The sequence below is a fragment of the Muscardinus avellanarius genome (assembly GCF_963383645.1).
Source record: "Muscardinus avellanarius genome assembly, chromosome: 14".
Taxonomy (NCBI): Eukaryota; Metazoa; Chordata; class Mammalia; order Rodentia; family Gliridae; genus Muscardinus; species Muscardinus avellanarius.
In genome coordinates, this window is record NC_137800.1 from 77960993 (window position 1) to 77974269 (window position 13277).

Here is a 13277-nt window from a genome sequence, read left to right on the forward strand (position 1 = left end):
CTTGGATTTTCTCCGAGGTGCCTAGTAAGAGAAGCATCTCTATGTGCCTTCTTTTTGGAAGAAAAAAAATATTAAAGTAACAGTAAGAAAAAAGTAAAAACAAATGACCAGCTAAGATGCCAGGCCTCTGATAATATGCGTGTCTCTTTGGGCAGACCTTACAACTTCTCATCTTCTGTGGATCAAGAGATAGTGTATATAAATAACTGGCCATGTTGGCAAAGATTTTTATTCAAGTATTAATTCTAGATCGGACTCTTCTACCCTAACCCTCCTTCCTCATCTAGTAAATGTACGAGGCCAAAAAATCAGGAATGTGTAAGATCATTTGAATAGACATTTGGTGTCAAATTGGCATCAGACAGGATCCCACAAGAAAAGTGTTCAAGGAGGCATGAAAGAGACCAAGGAGCTGTGTTCATTCCCGGTTTTCAAGGAGGGACACCACAGGTTCTATCAGCCATGCTTACCTTAGGTGGTGCTCCCTTGAGTTTATAATGGAAGGATTCAAATGTTCTTACGATAGAGGTAGCTTTCTGATATAATAGTTTTGTATTCAAAGCAAAAATTGGGAGAGTTGGGTTTTTTTCTGTCAGTCACTGAGGGACATCAGGGGTCACCTCCGAGCACTGGTCATACTTGGTTTCAGTAGGTTTCTGCAGAGCCCAGATAATCAGTCTCTGGCGTGGCGGGGGGGGGGGCACTGGCATAGAGTTTTATTTGAGATATGAGCTATCAGACAAGTTTTTCTTCATCCTCGTTAGCCTGCACTTCAAACTCTCACGGTGCCTGTGAGCAAACCCTGAGAAAAATGTACACAGAAAAAATGTCTTGGGTCCATTAAAGTAAGTTCAGAGCCTAAGCGTGTTTTCATATCTTTTGAGTCAGATGAAATACGATCTTACGGAAAATAATAATTGGGTGATGGGCAGATGCCAAGCTCTGCTTTTTGATATTATCATCTTTTTTTTTTCATTTGATACAAAATCTGATGGTTGGGCATCCTGAAAGAGAGGGATCACTGTGGCCACCCTGGGGCACATCAGATGTATTCCTTTGGTGGACATCAAGGCAAAATGATTCAAAATATAATCTGAAATTCACTTGATCACATAGTAGGTGGTTTAATAATTTACATTCAGCAATATTAGCAGAAGCCCTGTGTTAACTTTGCTGTTGCCAAATTAATAGAAAACCCCATCCGAGATACTCAGAGTGACAGCAGCAAGTTATGTTCAATTTTATTTTTTCCTTGCAATTTTAATGACCTGATAGCAACCGCACATGTGGGGTGAGGGGAAAACTTCGTATGAATAATGTCTGCTTTAGAATTACTCTTGCTCAAAAGTGACAGAAGAAGTCTGACAGTGCGCTCTCCTCGTGTGACTGTGAGACAGAGGTTTTAAAATGTAAATGTTCTTCCAAGGAAAATGAAAAGGCCTAATTAATTCTAACCTCAGTTTGTTGATCCTGCTATATGCCAGAGTGCCTGTAATGCTGATGGGCTGTGCAGATAACAACTCTTAAACATAGATTTCACAAACAAGAAAAGAGTGTAGCATCTTTGGTTTGGAGATGATTTGGGAGCTCCTACTTAGATATTATGATGCCCCCTGTTTCTGAATTATCTTAGATAATGGAGAAAGATAGCTTGGCACCCTGAATTCCTGTGTGTCCTGGTATCTGGTAATGACATGAAGCAACGGGATGGGTTGTCTGTCAATCTGAGAAAGGAAGCTGGCACTTAAATGTGATCACAGGGCCCTGGCAGCACCTACAGGTTTCAGGGACAGAAGAACTCATTTAGAAGCTGTACTGCAAGATGGGAAGACAGGTGGCAATTCTCTTAGAGGGATATCTCTTACTTGAGCAGAACCAGACCAACTGTTCCTCATTGAAACATATTTCGCAATGTGTTCTAATACGAGCACATCGAGTATGTGCACACATGTGTGTGAATGCGTGCGTGTGTGCACGTGCACGCGTGTGTGTTCAGAAAATTCTCAGCAGTGTACCATGGACAGGTCACATTTACAAAGTCTCAGTGCGACTGAGAACTAACTCCAAAACGAGATGGAGAAATGTCTCTGCGTGACAGGAGGCTGGCCTTCCAGGAATGGCCTTTTGTAGGGAAACCGGATGTGACATCATTGCTGCCTCCATGAGGAGGGGGTGCCGCCTACTGAGTGGAAACCTCCATCCTGAGAATCGGTCTGGTAATCGTGCAGAGCCTGGTGTTTCTCATGTACAGGGGGTTATAAATGCATCCCAGGTGTGTCATTGTGCTTAACATGGCTGCAGCCAAACCTTTTGTCCACCTCACCACCTCTGCCTACTGCCTGTGAGTTGGGAGAGTGACTTGCCCACAGGGATGGCTCCTATTAACTTCTTCTTTGAGTAGTTTGGAGAATTAAAGGAGAGAATGCATTGGGTGCTTAGAGCCTTGCCGGGCACATGCAAATGTTCCCTAAACGTTACTTCTACTTAACATTTTTACATGGAGCCTGGCTCCTGGTTTTCCTGTGGGATTCTTATGCCTCTGCTTCCGCAGCCTATTTCGTGTTACCAGATGTCAGTATTTTCAGTAAGAAGTAGGAACTTCAGGAGAGGTGTCTGAATGGCCTGGCTTCTTTCCTTTGCAGACTGGACTCCCATCCAGCTCCCTAGAAAAGGATACTTCTGAAAAGAGTACACAAAGAGCAAGGAAGACAGGCAGACATTTTCAGAAGACACCGACTGCCTCTTGCTAAGTTTCCTGAGGATCGCCATTGTGAATTCTATCAGGAATGTCATAGATTTCCTTCAAATTGCCATCTATTTTTCTGGAAACTTACTGTGTTCTTTTGGACACGGCATGGTTCCTTCCATGTTTTCTTTGGGCTCTATGTTGATATCTGCACATCTGGTAGAACACTTGCCTCTTCCAAATTTATAGAGGAAACTGTAAGGAAATATATGTATTTTTTGATGAGATGGGACTTAGGGCATCAGTTGGGTAGGAGCCCTTCAGGTCTTTGTCTCGTGGCAGACTGAAAGTTCTCTGAGCAGGCACAGAAGCAAGGTCCAGCATTCTGAACTGGGGTTGGTAGCAGGGGCGGATTTTCCCTGAACCTTAGTGGAGCTGAAATCTTAGGACCTCTTACTTCCAGGCGCCTATTCTGAGACACTGCACCTAACTTTATGTTCACTTCTTATTTTCTTGAAGAGGGAATCCTGAAGAACTCTTAAAATCTGGATCCACTCCTGAGTGACAGTGTATGTGGAATTCCAAAGCAACATCAAGTGTGGCTGTGTGTGTGGACGGTGCTCCACATCTTGGGGGCAAGAGTCTATAGCCTCCTTCAGCCATCTGTAACTCAAAAAGGTTAAAGAGCTCAAGTGTAGGAGAAGGCAGCTGCACTCTGACCAGTGGGCTTAGAAAATGAGACTTGGCAAGTGATGGGTTAATTGCTAGAGGCAGCATCCCTGGCTCAGGTAGAAGAGTGACCTGAATTTATCACCTCACACATTTATCACAAGGAGCACAGGCAGGCTAGTGCTGGGACACACCTCACCGGACTGCACACACTCACACGCACCCCTGAGTGTCTCCTCTGTACCTCAGCCAAGCTAGATTCCAATTCACAGGTAAATTAAGCAGCCTTGGGTTTGTTTTTTTTGTTTTTGTTTTTTTGTTTTTTTGTTTTTTTTTTGGTGGTGCTGGGGTTCCTGGAAACCCTTCTACTTCTGGGCTACGCTCCCAGACCTATTTTATATTTTTTTATTTGGAAACAGGGTCTCTTAAGCCAGCGAGGCTGGCTTCAAACCTGTGCGATCCTCCTGTCTCCGCCTCCCAAGAGCGGGGATTACAAGCGTGCGCCACCACGCCCGGCTAGCAGCCTTGTTGTTTTTTGTTTTTTTTTTTAAATGAGATTCAGCCAGGCCTGACTGTGCAGAAGCTTTCTAGTTTTCTGTCAGTTTTTGTTTTTGTTGCTTATGCTTTTGAGGTCCTATGCAGAAAATCATTACCTGTACCAATGTCTTAAAGTAGTTTCCCCTATGTCTTCTTCTAGTAGTTTCAAAGCATCTAGGTATTTCATTAATTTTGAGTGATTTTTATACAGAATCAGGGACAGGGGTCACGTTTCAGTCTTCTGTATGTGGATACTAATTTTCTCAGCACCATTTATTGAGGCTGGCCTTTCTCCGGTGTATGTTTGGCACCTTGGATGGAAATTAGCTGGCTGTATATTTGTGAGTTTGTATCTGGGATCTGTGTTTGGTTCTGTTGGTTTCGTGTATTATTGTATTGGAGTCTATCTCCCCCCATTAGGTAGGTCTAATATTTTTTAAAGTAGACTTTAAGGGGAAAAAATGAGTATAGCTAGTCCTGCTTGCTTTAGGTTTTCATATTTTGATTCTCTGTTCATAAAATTTCACCTTCATTAGCAAAGTGAGTTTCTTATAGGCAGCATATTGTTGGATCTTGGTTTGTTTGTTTGTTTGTTTGTTTGTTTGTTTGTTTTAATCAGTTCCGCCAGCTTGCATCTTTTAATGGAGATTTTAGCTTATTTACATTAAAGGTTATTATTTTAGTCGGCTTTTGTTTTTATCACTGCAATCAAAATACCTGACACATAAAATAAAGAAATGTTTATTTGGGTGACAGTTTTAGAGGTGAGAGGGTATGAGATGCCCCTGGAGTCACGCATGCCCATCCCAAGTGACAGCCGGATCCCCAGAGTTCTCAGGACCACCTCAGCCAGGCCGCTTTTGAAGAACTCATTAGCTAAGGCCGGGCGTGGTGGCGCACCCTTGTAATCCCTGCCCTTGGGAGGCGGAGACAGGAGGATCGCGCAGGTTCAAAGCCAGCCATGCTGGCTTAAGAGACCCTGTTTCCAAATTAAAAAATACAAAATAGGTCTGGTAGTGTAGCCCGGAGGTAGAAGGGCTTCCAGGAACCCCAGTACCACCAAAAAAAAAAAAAAAAAAAAAAAAAACTCATTAGCTTTATATCATTTCAGCTAAAAAAGGATTCTGCATTCTTTCCTGAGGTTGCCAGGGATACCGTCCTTGAGACCTTAAAGCTAGCTTTAGTTGATCAAAGTGAAACTCCTCAACATATCCCAGCTCTAAGTATCATACAAGAAGCCAGTCTCAGAAGAGAGCTGTCTCCTGATACAGGTACTGCTGAGCTCCTGCCTCCCCTCTCTGTCCAGCTGGGTAATTCCTTGTTAAGGACCCAGAGCACGGGAAGATCAGCCAGGTATTTGCCCAGATCCTAAGGAGTGCAGATGCAGATAATGGCTTGACTGTCACTGGGTTGAGAAACGTATCCTGGTAGCCAGCAGCTCTGTTAATTTTTGCATTTAGTCTCATGCAGTCAAAGAAAGAATTCTTCCACATCTCTCACATGGAAATATTAGTGAGAATTGGGTTGTAAACATTCTCCTCATCACCCCATTCCTAGTTCATCTGAACTCAAGTCCTGTTGATTCTACTTCGACAATCTGTTCCCTTCTTTCCCTCCTTCTTCCATCATCCTGATAGAGGTTCTCATCGTCTCCCACTTCATCCATCGCCAAGACTTACCACTGGCTGCTTCTCCCCCATCCTCAATCCACCCTCCACCTTGCTGCTCCGCAGTTTTGCAGTGCTTCTGCCCTGCCTCAAGTCAGGTGGCCACCCAGGGACACCTCCTGCTTCTGAGGGATTCTTGTTCTTCCAGGGACATACTCTACCACACTCCCTCTGGGTTGCTGCCCTCCTTCCTCATTCTCCCTCCTGTCCAGTATTTCTCATCTGCCCCTTCCTCACCTCCCTCTCTGCAACTGTGATTTTAGCAGGGGAATCCTGTATTAGGTGGGAAGCCAGTAATTACACCAAAAGTCTTGCAATGGACTCAAATTACACTCTTAAATGCTGAAGCCACTCAGAGTGACCCTGTATTCCTTCCTTCACTTCCCCCACACCAGGGGAGAAACCACCTAAAATGCAGTGCAGTGGAGACCTCAGCCCCTTGCGCTTTCTCCAGGTACACCTCCTAATCATTTCACTGTCTGGCTTGCAGAGAAAGTAGTATTTGTACAGTATACCAGGTAAGTGGGGGGTCTGCCGGTGGGATGGACCCCACTGGTGACTCGGGTCCCTCGCAGCAGTGGACCCCCTGCGAACCTGTCCTTGGGATGTACTTGCTGAATGAAATGGCTTCTGTGGGTTTTTTTCCCTTTCGTCCTTCTGTAGCTGAGCACACAGGGTGACATTCGTAGAAGCTCGATGGAGCTGTGGTGTGACTGGGCTGTACATCCGTGCTGCCCTTGGTGAATTCTGCCTTTGTTCTCCATACACACCCCCTCTCAGATAGTCATACATGGTCTGGAAAACCGAGAACTCGTTCCGACCCTTCAGAAACAGGACCCGACTTACTCCTTCTACTTGGGGGCCCATGGTGCCGTTCCAGTGTACCTGTGCCAAAGAAATAAAATCGCAGTGCCTTCTAGCTAACCAGTACTCGACTGATACCACAACAGGGCTTTCTCTGCATGTTAAAAATCATTTTTCTGCCTCTCTCTGTAGGAATTCAGAAATAGGCTTGGAACTCACCTGAGTGCAACGTCCCGCACCTCTGCCGCGTCTCCGCGCAACTCGGGAAGTTGCAGAACGGTGCTACAAAGGCCGCGTCAGGACCGTGCCCTGCGGCTGGCGGTGGGCCTGGCTCTGGTCGCTCTCTGTGCGTTTTTCATCAAGCTCTATCATTAGAAGACAACCCAGTGGAACACCTGTGCAGACTGCCTTTCTAACGAAGACCTCCCGTGACCAGGAGAGCGGCCGCAGCAGTCTCAGAGGGCGGCCATTTCCTGGCCGTGCCGCCCCCTCCTCAGCCCCACTGTCTAACGAAGCTCCCGCCGCAAAGCCAACCAGCCGGCACAGAAAGCGCAGCTTTCACATTAAGCTCCTTTTGGCTTTTTTTTTTTTAAAGCAAGAAATGCAAGCGGTTGCATTTTTAAAAGTCCCCAGTCTTCAAGTCTGAAAGTAATGGTCTGGCCATCTTTTTCGTATGCAGAAGAATTTGGGATCCTTAGTAAATATTTCTTACTTGTATCTTCCTCTTCCTGCCTTGCGTGGAGGCCCTGCGCTCCCAGCATTGTCTCCACAACAGATGTGTTCCTGAGAGGTTTATAGAGAAACCTAACCTGGGAACTTGAGTCCTCTGGGGATGCGCAGTGAGGGCCTCCACTTCAAGGATGCTGGGCACCATCGTGCGAGGAATCACCCCCAAACTGAGCAACGCGACTTGTCCCTCACACACGGCCTCTCTCCTGATGTTCCACGTCAGCAAGGCCGGTTCCATGTCAGCAAGGCCAGTTCCACGTCAGCAAGGCCGGTTCCACGTCAGCAAGGCCGGTTCCACGTCAGCAAGGCCGAGCCTTCATTTCTACCTGACACCATCAGTCTTGACCAAGTGCAACGACTTTCTTCACAATAAAGGAATTGGTATAATAACTAAATCCTATGTTTGTCAGAATTTTTATAAGTTATTTGGGTTGTGTAGGCACAGGGAAACCAGTGCCTTATGGTTTCCCTGGGGTTGTCTTCATTTCTAAACTCAAACCCTCATTTATCTCTTCAGTTTAGATGTCTTTTATGGAGCCCAAATTAAAATTTCTGTTATCAGTTGATGAATTAAAGTGTGTTATTTATTTACATTGAGGTGTGTGTGTATTATATATATCTAAATATATATGATATATATGTGTATTTTTGTGTGTGTGGTACTGGGGATGGAACCTTTCTACCTCCGGGCTACACTCCTAGGTCTATTTTATATTTTATTTGGAAACAGGGTCTCTTAAGCCAGCGAGGCTGGCTTTGAACCTGCGCGATCCTCCTGTCTCCGCCTCCCAAGCAAGGGGATTACAAGCGTGCGCCACCACGCCTGGCTATATGTATATTTTTTGCAGTACTGGGGATGGGGATTGAACCCAGAGACATTCTACCTCCGAGCTATACCCCCAGCCCTATTTTTTATTCTTTATTTTGAAACAGGGCATACACATATATATTGTATATATACATCTTATATATACATACATGCCTGTACGTACATACATACATGCACATGCATTGTTTAAAACTCAGATTGAAGAGATGAACTTTTCATCTTTCAAAATGGGAGGCTTTTGCAGGGTAGTCGACTACCATATTATGTGCAAAGTCAGTGGTTCTAAAGGACACATACAAGGTAAAATTATCACAAGAGTCAAACTATGCTTTGAAACTCTAGAAACACACACACACACACACACACACACACACACACACACACACACACATGAATTAGTGCCTTCCTCCTAAACCTGCTATAAGCTACAAAAGAAACTCACATTGGACATTCCCCTGGGGAGCACCCCTGGCCCTGGGGAGCACTGGAGAGCACCTGGCCCTGGTGTAAATCCCCAAGGACTGTTTCAGCGGTGTGGGATTCTCCTGACCCTCCACAGAGACAGTGCTCTTTAGACCCAAAGGGCCCAAAGCCATGGCCCTGCAGTAGGGCCTGGGCCACACACAGTGCCTGCTGGTTGGCAGCAGGGGTGGCAAGTGGTCTGCAAATCTAGCTTTCTCTCGTATGACTTCTGGAGGGAATAAGGAAGGGGAGGAGAGGAGAGCATGTAGCTGGTGCGGAAACTGGGACGGTGTGTGCGACTGAACCCGGAGCTGTAGGACGCGTGGCCATCAGCGGAGCTCACCCTTCCAGCTCATCTCCTTCCTGCCCCGGAGCATCTGTGCTTCCGCCCCTCTGCAGGGAGGCGCGCCCTGCCTCCTGCTTTCACTGGTGAGTGGAGACTCCATCTCTCTTTGGGTCAGACGCATTGAGAGCTGGATACTCTCTGCCCTTCCTCCTTCCTCAGCGTGGCTCCCAGTTTGGGATTCAAGGATTGCTACAGAGGTCACTGGACCCATAGTTTGTATGTATAACTGTCACTGTGCCTCGTGTTTTCTCCTTAGGCTTTTCATTTTTTGACCCCCTGCTCAGTACTAAAGTCTGTCTCTCCCCTCCCTTATTTTTGTTGTTACTGTAGCTTTCTCTCCTGCTAAGATGGAATCCTTTGAAGAGATCTTTGTAATGATTTGGCCAGCTGTTTTTTTTCCCCCTGTAACTATTAGGATAAAATGTATGTATTAAAATGTACATAAATGCAAGGATTTTCAAAAAGTGAGCACACACTGTAGCCAATCCCAGGAGGCCCCTCCTGCATGCGCTTATCCAGTAACTCCATCCCCACAGATAACCACTCTCCTATCTCTAGCACTGTTGGCTGGTCGGCCTATGGGTGACATTTATATAAATGGGATCATACCATATGCACTATTTTATGTCTGCCTCTTGCTCAGCACTGATGGTCGGATACATCCAGGTTGTATGTAGCAGTGATTTAAGTATATTCGTTGCTGAATAGTATTGTACCATCTAAAAATACCATTACCATCTACACTTACATTTGAATTTTCTTTTTTTTTTTTCTTTTTGCTATTGTAATGGTTTGGATTTAGAATGCCTCCTAGTCCTTACAGAAACAGGTAGCAATGTTGGAAGCAGGGCTTGGTTACTACGGAGCCCTCAAGAGTGTAGCCTTAGGGATTATAGAAGGCCCTCTCCTCCCCTTGCTCTCTTTTTCTGCTGTCATCCCCCATGATGTGAGAGCCCTGAGCTCCACAGACCTGGCCTGGTATGCACTGAATCATGAACTCTCCCAAAACTAAGCAAATAAATCTTCCTTTTTCTAAGTTGCATGGTCAGTCGTTTTATATTACATCTGTGAGGCTGTTGACAGAGATAGCTATTATAAGCCATGCTGCTATGTTTAGGACCAAGTAAATAGTACTCAAGTGGTAAATATATACCTAGGAGTGGAACTGCTGGGTCATGAGTGACATTTGCTATATGTTCAGCTTTCGTGGATAATACCAAATGGATAAACCAAAATTTATAGCCCCACCAGCAACTGATATTCTCATATTTCTTCTCATTGTACCCATGATATTCTTCAGCAGACCAGTCTCTGCTGCCTCCTTTTGATGGATCAACCCTATTTTAATAACACTGGTTTACCATTAACTTCTCAGCCTTTTAATGTACTAGACATTATGATATACGGGTTTTTTTTGGGTTTTTTTTTGTTTTTTGTTTTTTTTTGGTATGTGGTACTGAGGATGGAACCCAAGGGCATTGTACTTCTGAGCTCCACCTCCAGCCCTAGTTTCTATTCTTTATTTTGAAGCAGGGTCTCACCGAGTTGTAAGAGGCCTCACTAAGTAGCTGAGGCTGTCCAGGAACCAGGTTCCTCACATCTCAGCCTCCCAAGTGTTGGAATTACAAGTATGCGCTACCACGCCCAGCAATGATGTGCATTTTTGGAAGTGCTATTTTGTCCTAAAGAAACAAATTTGGGATAGGTATTCTTTTATTTATTTTTTTTTTTTTGAGGGTCTGGGGATGGAACCCAGGGGCACTTGACCTCCGAGCCACACCCCCTGCCCTATTTTTTATTCTTTATTTTGAAACCAGGTCTCACTGAGCTGCAGAGGGCCTAAGTAGCTGAGGCTGTCCGTGAACCGCGATCCTCCTGTCTCAGCCTCCCGAATGCTGGGATTACAAGCATGCGCCACCACGCCCGGCTGATAGGTATTCTTATCACTTACCTAAGAAAAAACTCTAAAATGCAAAAGATTAAATTGCATGGGGGTGGGAAACTATTAAGCTCTAGGAGCAGAACTTGAACACAGTCTGATGACAAAGCCCATACTCCCGTAATATAAAACCTTTCTACTCCGTCTCCTTCTGTCTTTGACTCACACTTCACCTGTGCTAACAGATGTGTATCTAGTATTGGCCATGTGGATACCAGGGTGTTGGGGAACCCAGCTCTTATAAATCTTTGTTTCTCTGCTCCAGGAATGTTTATAGTATTTGATAAACATTTAAATAAAGATTTACTAATCTGATTTTTTTTTCTCCTGTAGAAGTATGAGATAGCGAATTTGAGAATATAAGGAATTTTTTCGTAAATTGCTGCTGAGAAAATGTGTCTAAGCATATTTCTATATGTCCTTTGATTCAAATACATGCTATTGACTTTACTCCAGGTTGAAAATGTCAGCGAATATAATCAGATGTCCTGGAGTAAGAGTTCAAGTTACAAATGAAACTTTGAGAGGTTTTGTCATCATAAAGCAAACAAGAAAAAAAGAGGTAAAGAAAGGGAGAGAAAACAGGAAGAGAAAGTAAGAAAAACACTTTCTTAAGTTTTGTAACAACAAAGGTAATTCTATGAGATTATAGCATATGTCAATTTGCTTGACTCTAGAAATGATTTCAGTGAGGTATGTCAAGACATCATATGATATACCTTAAAAGTATATAATAAATGAATATGCATGTATTCGTGGGCCCACCCTCCCTATTTCAATAATATTGATAACCATGAACTGTCTAGCCTTTAATGCACTCAGCAATAATGGTATGCTCTTTATAGGTGCTAATCAGTCCTGAAGAAAGAACTTTGGGATAGGCATCCTTCCTGGAGGGTACATTCACAGGAATACCCCAGGATATTTTAAACAAGATGAGGAAACAACCTCATCTTTCAGATGCTCAAAGTAGTTTCCAGTTTTCAACATTACTTACACAATGTTTTTTTTTTTTTTTTTTGATGATGCCATATTTCTGTAAGACTAGATTTTTGGTAGTTGCTATGATAAAAATTATATGCCAGGCAAGAAGAAATGTGGAACACAAAATAAACATGGTAATCATGTTCCAGGATTCAAGATGTGGGCTGGAGCCCAACAGAGGCATACTTGCCATTAATAAGTGTGACAATTTTAACATAAAACAAAACTATTTTTCTTTCAAGATACATGTATCTTTAAAATAGTTCTTATATTAGGCCATACATGCTTATTAAGCTGTGAAGGCCTACTTAATGTTTAGTTGTGGCTTTGGCTGAAGGATGCCATTAATCAATAAAGTTTGAGAACTTCTGTGCAATGGAACAGCCTAATTTAGAGGATCTGTGCTAAACATATTTAACCTTGAATCCTAATCATGTCTCAAAATATCCCCCCTTCCTATTTTCAAGTTGGCCAGCCAGTAGCACATCTTTGATCAATTTACACTTGGCTTAACCAATGAATTTGATTTTTTATGCTGTTGAAACTATAAAGGAGCTGGGGATCTGAATCAATTGGATTCAGGTCCCAGTTGTTTCCAATACAAATTTGAGGCAGATAATATAAGGAAAAGGCAGGATATTTTTAGCATCAGCAGAACTTTGATTTAAATTCCAGTCAGGCTACTTTCCCTTCTAGAGCCACCCATAAAACAGGATAAGATTTCTTTGCAGGGTCACTGAAAGATGAAGTGAAGTCACGTATATAAACATCGTTCCTCCTTTTTGTGACGCATAACATTTCCTTCATTTTCTCGATGAATGTAGTCATTCAGAGATGAAACCCACTTTTATAAATAAAGTTAGGTGTTTTAAATTCTGGTATCAACATATGACCACCCAAAATAATTATACGTGGGATAAAAAAGATTCCTGCCTCAAGGGACTTTGATTCTAACAACTGCAGTAAAGGAAGAAAAAGTCAAAGAAAATGGATTGCAGCTGTATTTGAGGAGATCAAATTAATGAATAGTGTAGAGCACAGATTTGGGTGGCCGATCCAAGATCAAGGAGGAGATTTTCCATGGCCCAAGATGAAAAGAGCAACCAGATTAATAGGGAGGCCTAGAAGCCGTGCCCCCCACCCTGCCTTGAGGGTAAAAGGAAATGCAGACAGACACTCTTCATTGGTTTTCTGTCAATTATTTTCTCCCAGTGCTGTTTCTTAGAGTTCTATAGCCGGAATATCCCAACTGTGAAGAAGTGGAAGCAAAGGGCTTCATTCGGGCCCTTGTGGTTTTTCTAGTTAATGAGCATCTGAACACACTAAGAGTACTAATGAGGCAAGTGCCCAGAGAAAATCTGGAGGGACAGCCTTGGGTGAAGGTAAGGACTTGGGGTATAGAAACGTCTGCAACACTGGAATCGTAACTCCCGAGTTTATCTAACTTGCTTATAATATGGCTAGTTCACCATGACTATAGATGTTATCCCAGATGGGTGACAAGGTCCAGCCTTTTAACTTCTGTATTTACCTCCAATTTTCATAGAGAACAATAAAATATGGTTTTAAAACCTAAGCATTTCCAAATAAATATAAAACATATTGTTTACTTAAGACATTTTATG

At 43.5% G+C, this 13277-nt stretch overlaps 1 protein-coding gene across 1 annotated transcript in view; it reads left to right on the forward strand.

The window, feature by feature from the left end:
* Window positions 1-6738, forward strand: part of CDKAL1 (CDKAL1 threonylcarbamoyladenosine tRNA methylthiotransferase) — a gene marked incomplete at both ends in the record, with an annotated part of 604736 nt that extends 597998 nt beyond the window's left edge. Inside the window, one exon of the mRNA XM_080710287.1 lies at window positions 6556-6738. Within this exon, the coding sequence (XP_080566413.1) occupies window positions 6556-6738 (183 nt within the window). The remainder of the gene's footprint in view (window positions 1-6555) is intronic.
* Between the last annotated feature and the right edge of the window lie 6539 nt (window positions 6739-13277).